The sequence below is a fragment of the Carex rostrata genome, chromosome 4 (assembly GCF_964058835.1).
Source record: "Carex rostrata chromosome 4, lpCarRost1.2, whole genome shotgun sequence".
Classification (NCBI taxonomy): Eukaryota; Viridiplantae; Streptophyta; class Magnoliopsida; order Poales; family Cyperaceae; genus Carex; species Carex rostrata.
The window spans coordinates 6,939,129-6,947,363 of record NC_135921.1 but is presented as its reverse complement, the minus strand read 5'-3'; the positions used below and the strand labels follow the sequence as shown (position 1 = coordinate 6,947,363).

Here is an 8,235-nt window from a genome sequence, read left to right as displayed (position 1 = left end):
AAAATCATGCCGCCAAGTGAGAGTCCAGTTCTTCCTCCCAATCATGCACCACCTATTTCACCAACAATGGCTGTTGGAATTGTAGTAGTGTCAATGGTTATACTTCTGGGTGAACATACACATTAATCAATTTTCAAATATTGATGCGGAATTGTGCTGGTATGAATCAAATTTCCTTTATGAGAACAATTTTTACTAAATATTTTTTCTTTCCACATTTAGAGCTTCTGCTGTCTATTGCAAATTCAAATTCGTTCTTGTTCTTATAAAACAATACTACAGTTAAGTAGGGTGTATATGACAACTTATATTGCACTAGTCAGAGGCCTTGCTACGCTTTGGCAATTTTTTCCAATGCGGAGATAAAAATGTGTAATATACTTTTTATGCATATTGAAAATGAATAATTTGTCATAACAACATAATAAAAAATGTACAACATAAGTTAAAAAATTACATAGATGGTTGACATAGTTTTGTTTGAATGTTATAAAAGCTGTGCAATTTGTACTCTTATAAGTGGTATAAGCTATAACTTGGTAGTCACTACCAAATCTTTTCCAAAAAAAAAAAAAAAGCCGGTATAAGCACTATGTTTGGAATAAGTGCTTTATAAAACCAATATATTCCTTTTGGCAATAGTTTCAAATAAAATGAGTGCAAGCATTTTCTTGATAGACGACTAACTAAATATGTTAAACTTCTTGTGTAGTTGCGGTCGAGCCATTCTTCTGTTCCTTTTCTTTGTTATTCTCATCACTGTAAAAGAACAAGTGTTTTAGATTGCCTCGCAATTTGTACAGATACAATGTTTTACCTCATTCGCAAATACAAATAGTATGTATTATTTCTAAAGAGTATCAACTAATTTATTTAAGACAAAAGCACATTTTTCCATGGCCCATGCCAAATTTAACTTTCTTGACAAAAGTTTCATTAATTATTTCATCTAAGAAATTGAAATTGTTAGCTGTAAGAGAATGAACACTATAAATTATTCAGAAAGAACAATTACCTTTTCATTACATTTACATCTTCCCTTCTTTTCACATCTTCTCTTCTTTTCATTGCTGGTTGGCATCCTTGCCTCAAATCAAACTTTTATGTGGCAATTGCATACAATACAAGTAAAAGAGGATCTTGAGGAGTTATTACATGATGTATTTTGTAACACCAATGAATCAATAAACCATCTATTCCTCTTATGCCCCTGTACAAAACGTCTAGTTTGGGATGGGACTATAATAGAATAAGACATCAAATTGGACTTGATCAAGCTAAGATAGTTAAGAACAGTGCAAGAGTCAAAAAGGATACAGTGCATGAGCAAGAGGGAATGCAAGCAAGTAATACTGAGATTTGGAAGTTATTTAATCTAAAAGTTGTGATTTCCAAGTGAATGTTATTTTTTGTACTACCTTTTTGTTCTTAATATGTGTGCAAAAAACCTTTGTTTGCATGTAGTTCGGTCTAATATTTTCATTAAATTGTCTGATTATTTCTATTTTGTAAAGAAAATACAAGTGTACCCTACCATAAGGCCCACAGCTCAAGATAGTCAGATAGAGAATGCTTCAATCGTGGATTCATAATCCTATCAAGAAGGATGAAAAAAAAAAGGTTGTGCTATAATAACATTACCTCTCATAGTACATGAAAGTTTGATCTACTCGAATGCTGGCATTTTCTATAATTCTATCACCGGATTTAAGAACAATAGATTAAATTTTGTACTGTATAGCATCATAGTTCTAATTCTTCATCTGATTGTGTGGTTGTGTTTAAGTTAAGATCACCCAAGTTTTATAGTAGATCCTTTTCTTCACTACGAGTACACAATCCCTATTGTTGACTGCTTTAGACCTGTTTGTGAAAAAATAGGAACCATACAATCATATAATATATTTTCTGAGCCAACAATATTTTTCCATACAAAATTTCATCTGATTGTGTGGCAGTGCAACAATTTTGGAAAAATACACTAAGCTTTCTTAGTAGTTTTGATAATATATTTTCTGAAATTAAAAAAAGGTTAGAAAGAGACCTTAATAGCTGTAGACAAAGCGAAGGTGTTGTGTTGTATTGACAAAGATAGATGTTAAAACTGCAGAAGAAAAACAACAAAGAATTAAAAAATGTGAGTCCATAAAAAGGAATTTGTATGAAGTCAATAAGGATTAATCACCATAAAGTAGAAAAAAAGAACGGCATTTATCGGTGCACTTTTTATCATCTCAAACGACTGTCTATGCAAAGGAAAGAAATATTGTGGGGAAATGAGTTTAAACTGAAAAATAATTTATTCAATCTCTGTTAGCACCTTTCCGAAATGAGAAATTCCCTTTTGTTTGGTCATTATTTCTTAAGCGTAAATTTGGTTTCCATTCATTCTCCACAATTTGATTTTGCATTTCAAGTTTCCATTTTGGGCAATAATTGATATTTCAAAATATTAGAATAAAAGATTGACAAACAGTATACATGGAATTTGGTTTGTAGATGCTGATTTTTTTACCCAATTGCAGAAAACCCTAAACGTATAATTGGATACAATAGACAACAAATAATTTTTAAGCAAACAATGTAACTAAACCAACGTAAGCAGCCATATCTATCTTGTAAAAGAATGGAGAACGTGGAAGCAAGCTAACCTCGTTCTTGCAGAGGAGCTCCTCACGACACAGAGATTAGAGAAAAGAGGGAACCGCAAAAACGAGTGGCAACAGGAGAAGATATCTCGGCGGAGATGGACAGCGCTGCGCAAAATAGAGAGAAGAATGACTCCATGTTTTGCAGAGGAAAAAAGGACAAGTTTTGAGGAGAGGGATTTAGCGCAAGGTGGAGAAGATGGAGGTGCTGGAAAGTTCTTTTATGAAAATCTGAAAGAAATAAACTAATCTATCTAAAAGAGGACCCACTTGTCATAGAATAATGATGGATAAAACAGCCTAAATCACAAACCGTCAAAAACATATGAGAATTGGGATGGAACTGTAGATGATACTGTTCATATACAGTAACCGAATATCCAGGATTATATCTATAGATAGATATGGTACATTTTATTACTTGGAAGACTTTGATTATTGTAATTCTTCTTTATCCTTCCAGTTTTCAACCATTAACCATTCAAATGCAAACATTTGATTCATTATAATTATCTTGTGTCAGCGCATATGCCTGATATACCAATTTTCTAGCGTTGGGGCACAGAGGCAGTACCAACAAAAGGTTTGTACCAGCAATGCAAGAAAAATGAAAATAAATACAGAGAAAAGATACCAAAAAGTTTGGAAGAGATCAACATCTAATGTTGATTAAAGTTTGCATTAGAGGGCTGGCCAAGACATACCTTATTAGAACAGTTAATGTACAAATTTTAGCCACATAGGCACCTGCCATCCTAAGGTAAAACATATCCCATGACAGAGAACAAAAAGCTTCTAAATCCAGCTTGTGCATATTACATAATTATATACTACATAATAGAACTGCAAAAGGTTATCACCAACACAACAAAATAACAGAGCATTTTGAGAGACCAAACAAATGAGATGAATTGTGCTCGCCATTTGATCAAGCGACGGGAGGGCATGATTCAGGGTCCTGAGAAGTGTCCACATCAGCAGCAGGCATGAATTGCCACATGGGGAAGCCAGGGTAGCCTATGATCGGCATCATCAGCTTGTGAGCCCCAGCACCACCTGCTGCAACTGCACCTGGCGCAGAAAATGCAGGTGCAGGTATGACCGGCATGTGGGGCCGGGTTGCACTGAGCAACTTGACTTGTTGCTCTAGTGCCTCTTTCTCAGCTTTCAGTCTCTGTTTCTCATCTCTCAGCTCATTTTTCTCAGCCTGATAATTAAAAGATCAATCAAAATTGAAGCTGATACTGAGGCACTAAATAGTTTTATTCAAAGATCTCACTTCATCTTAAGAGCCTCAATTTCTGTCTATAGTACCTCTGCACAAGCTGAAAATTTATGCTTAATTGCTTATAGTACCCCCTCTGCACAAACTCAAAACATCACATAACCCCTAAAAATGAAAGAAATGCACTGCAAGACACCCCCAACCCCCACCCCCCCTGTTTATATTAATGAATATATATCGCTATAAACTGACGTATGAAGTAAAATATTAACCAGCACAAGAAAATAAAACCTTGAGCTCCTTGATTTTGTCTTGGAGAGACTCATTGGACTCCTTCAATTTCTTAGATTCACCACGCAATTCAGTGACCATTCGTATAGCATCATTTATAATAGCTGACTTGTCCATTTTAGGAGTCTTTCCTGGTTCCAGAACAGATCCCAGCTCCAAAAACCTTTTTTAATATTTTAAAACATAAAATGAGAGATCAATTTGTAGAAATCGGTATTTGGAAAACCATACAAGCTTATCGCTGAACAAACTCAATCAACTTATGTAACTATAACTGTTTATTTGAAACATGATTTATTCTCAACAGGCTTCATATTTTTCTTGTGCCAGTTCTTTATAGGTGCATAATTGGGCACAGCATTTTTTTCAAATTTTGAAAACCAGGTGCAACAGCAATACGATTTGATCAAAGAAATGTCAACATATATCAAACCTGTCAGTTAAATTATGCCATATTGTCAAATATTGTGAGATCTAAAAAGGTCTACAATATGATTTGACTATTATTTTTAATTGAGCTTCCAACCAAAACCCGGCATGTTGGACTGTCAGGTAAGTGTCAACTGGTCAGGTCAGGTTAATAATTCACATTTCTTGTTCTTCCTATCTGGTACAGTTAAGAAAGGCTTAGTATAGCAAATAAATAAGTAAAAACGGAACAATATTTATTGTTAAAGCACGTACCTTTCATTAAGGCGGTCCCGCCTTAGCTTCTCCCGACAAGCCTTAGAACTCGGCTGGCTGCATGATTCTGTCCTAGAACTAAAACTCATAACAAATTCTAAATTCAAATTGATTGTACACAAGAAAGTGGATGTTTTTATGTTAACTAACAATTAATTAAGTGAATCAAACCGTTTATTCAAGCTGGTTTCCTTGCTTTGGTTCAGATCTTCAGATGAGGCATTTATTTCCACTCTAAAAATAAAAAAGAAGAAGTTAATGAGATATCACATCAAAAGGCTTTCTCAAGTGTATACAAACTTCGCAGAAAATACTTGACTTACTATATCAAAAAGAATAAACCAACAATAGAAACAATAAATGAAAAACCTTTGCTAATGTTCATGTAAAGCCTATAAAGAAAATTCAGGTTTGGTCCTTGAACTTCCGATAAAAAACCAAAATGGTCCTTAAAAATTATCAAAAGTGCCACAATTAATCCTTCCGTCTCTACTGCTCTAAAAGCTCACTCGCATCTATTTAATGTTCTTCAGAGTTTATCACCTTTTTGCCCCCTTTTAACATGCACTTATCACAATTCTTCAGAGAACAGCACCAGAAAAAGTAAAAATAAAGGCACCATCTAACACGAAGGCGCAACACCCAACCCCCCACATAAACACTCGTTCTAACCTGAAAGCACTGCAACGACCAGAGATATTACTAACAGGAGTTGAGAATGTGTTGGCTTGTATTCAGACATTTATATAGAGTAGCAATAGGTGGACAGCCAGCTATTGCTGTTCCAGGTTTTTCTCCACAATCATATCTCAATTTAATATAGTATAAATTCACTTTTTGACTTGTAATTTTTGTGCAACAAATCACAAGTCAAACAGCAACTGATAATGTTGAAGATCAACTTGAGAAGAACTGAGACGAGAAAGGCAGGGAGATAAGGCATCAATAACGAATTGACAATGGGGAATAAATGGCAAAACCAATTTATGGTTCTATTTAAAATCCTGCGAACTAATTTGCTTCAAATGAATGTTGAAGGACCAATTTGGTTCTTTTGAGTAAAGTTCAGGGACTAACTCCTAATTTTCCCAAAACCAAGAGATATTCAGATCAGTTTAGAAAAGACCTACTTCTCTAATTTTACAACCAGTCATGTACAGCTTGATTAGTGATTACTACAGCTAAGATCAACCCAATCGAAGATAGAACTAGACAAGAAACTTACCCTTGAGTTTCCGTACCCTGGGCGTTGATCTGAGGTGGGGCCCACAGAAAGCCGGCGCTGGAGGCGGAGAAGTCGTCGATTAGGGGGCAATCGAAGACCCAGTTGTTCCCCTCGGGAGAACTCATGGCTGAGCAACCACTATACTACTTGGGCGCCGTATCGTCGGAACCCTAGGACGTCGGATTTAGGGTTAGGGTTAGGGTTTCGTGGTTTGGGGAGGAGAGGAAGGCGAAAAGGAAATGAAAGGGAAAGGGGAAAGGTGTGGAGAGAGGAATTGAAATTGAGATGCGAATCGAAATCGGATGCGTATTGGTTGATTGATACGATTTGGGGCTCACATGGATAGATTGATGGCGATTGGGGTCAGACTCGGCAGCCGCTGCCTGATTTTCCTCAAAAAAAAAAAACAGATTGGGGTCAGACTCGAGAGGTAGACTAATAACTCAATTTTGATTGGCATTTTCGTCACATGTAAAAAATTAGAAAAATGTGATGTGATGTCGGGATGCTACTAATATATTGGGCCGAACTGTTTTTGGGTTTTGGAATGAGAACAAGTTTTGGGCTGAGATTTTTTTAAAGTTGAAACAGGCCATTGGATAGAATCTGATCTTTATATATGCGAACTAATGTTATATTTAAGGAAAAATGAAGATAAGTTCTTAATTTTTAAGATAAAATTTATGCATAGTCGTTTAACTGATTTTACGATAGAGATGAAGAATAAGTTTTCTACCTTTAAATATTCATAAAGAACTCTTTTTTTTCAGATATCAAATCTGTGACTTCCTATATAGAGAACAGTGCCTTCAGTCATTAGATCAAAGATTTATTAGTGCTTGGAAAGTGAGAAATGTAAGATTTATGTCATGCATTTTGTTAGATGTCATATAAGATAGCATTTCTACACAATTTATTTACAAAAATGTTCAGGAATCTTGTAATTTAACTACAGCTAATGTTTTAATTAATAAAACACCAATCACACAAGTATTTTGCATGCATAGATATATAAGGTGTTTATAACAAGTTATTTAGAGGTCAAAAGTGCAAGTTCAACAATTTTGAATGTACATATGAACCAGGCCTACCTATATTTTATGCCGGATACCTATATTTAAGTAAACAGGTGAATGCGGTACATGTACTGAGAACTGTGTGTTCTTAACAAATATTTTTTATGGAGGAAAAGGGTGAACGCAAAGCAAATTGCGTGCTGAGATTGGGCCAAGTTATAAATTGGAAATTCATATCCTGGCGGTGGGCCTTGAAAAAGCTCTTTTTCCAGGCCTTGAGGCCCAGTTAGCACTTTGTTCCCTTTTCCTCCTTCGGGCCCATTTCCCCCTCTTCCTCCCTCAGGCCCATCAAGGCCCAGTTAGCATTTTTCTGTTCTTTTCCTGGCCCATTAGTTTTGTGGTTTCCAAAAAAATGACTTTAGAGTTAACTTCTCCTTAATCCCAGCGCATTATTTGAAATTTCTCATAAAAAGCAAATGCTAATCTCCCAGAAAAAACCTTGATCCCCAAAAATAGTACACCATGTCATAATTGTTATAAACATGAGTTCATCGCTGTTGTAAATACCAGGTTAACTACTATAAACGCCAGCTCTTAACTTATCCAAACCAGATCTGAAATGGTATGAACACCAGACCTAAACTGGTATAAACACCTCTTATGAACACCATATCAATGAAACATAACTTAATCTTAATATCAGCTTTCTGTATATATTTCTATAATAAATTGTATTGGTTTCTTTTTGTAGACTTGGTTCTATGAACATCTACAGTTAACTAAATTTGAGAAGTGCGATGGTAGTATACCAAGATTCCACAATTGGGAGTAGGAGTACCACAGGGAGCAAATAGCTGCAACTCTAGAAAAAATAGCTGTACCTGGTGTGTCTGATATAAAAGATAGTTTAATAGAAACGGAGATTTTGGTGATAAATTTCAAATCAATTGCTTATTTGGGAGCAATCAACAATGAGAAGTCTATGAAAAATAAGTCATTGGCTAAATTGAAATTGCTTGTTCAAATGGCACCCCTTTACATGGTCTTCAAGTACCCTGTTTGTCAATACATTTCAAAACAAGTTGATCATGATAGAGTGCAAAAACTGAACTACTTTGAAGATAAAACTCAAGAAGGTGAGGATGA

The 8,235-nt window shown here is 35.3% G+C and overlaps 1 protein-coding gene and 1 long non-coding RNA gene across 4 annotated transcripts; both read right to left on the bottom strand.

The window, feature by feature from the left end:
• Positions 1–393: 393 nt before the first annotated feature.
• On the bottom strand, positions 394–2,871 carry LOC144553126 (uncharacterized). Of its 2 annotated transcripts, XR_013511324.1 has the most exons (4): positions 2,652–2,871; positions 2,045–2,104; positions 1,016–1,863; positions 394–759 (listed from the first exon to the last, which is right to left on the bottom strand). It is a non-coding gene; the product is annotated as an uncharacterized LOC144553126 (long non-coding RNA). The 2 variants fall into 2 exon arrangements; XR_013511323.1 differs by having other exon boundaries at positions 1,016–2,104.
• A 418-nt stretch (positions 2,872–3,289) lies between these two features.
• On the bottom strand, positions 3,290–6,440 carry ILR3 (basic helix-loop-helix (bHLH) DNA-binding superfamily protein). Of its 2 annotated transcripts, XM_078300962.1 has the most exons (6): positions 6,364–6,382; positions 6,074–6,333; positions 5,020–5,082; positions 4,849–4,926; positions 4,165–4,327; positions 3,290–3,855 (listed from the first exon to the last, which is right to left on the bottom strand). In XM_078300962.1, exons 2-6 carry the CDS (start codon positions 6,196–6,198, stop codon positions 3,577–3,579), a joined length of 708 nt encoding a protein of 235 aa, XP_078157088.1. In that variant the 5' UTR covers positions 6,199–6,333; positions 6,364–6,382; the 3' UTR covers positions 3,290–3,576. The 2 variants fall into 2 exon arrangements, with proteins under 2 accessions (XP_078157088.1, XP_078157087.1); XM_078300961.1 differs by having other exon boundaries at positions 6,074–6,440.
• Between the last annotated feature and the right edge of the window lie 1,795 nt (positions 6,441–8,235).

Excerpts from the sequence above, each read along its gene's own strand:
- ILR3 (XM_078300961.1), bottom strand. The coding sequence starts at position 6,198 with ATGAGTTCTCCCGAGGGGAACAACTGGGTCTTCGATTGCCCCCTAATC. Across the intron at positions 5,083-6,073 it reads CAGGGTACGGAAACTCAAGG|AGTGGAAATAAATGCCTCAT; the intron begins GTAAGTTTCTTG and ends TTTTATTTTTAG. Across the intron at positions 4,328-4,848 it reads CGGGACCGCCTTAATGAAAG|GTTTTTGGAGCTGGGATCTG; the intron begins GTACGTGCTTTA and ends ATATTAAAAAAG.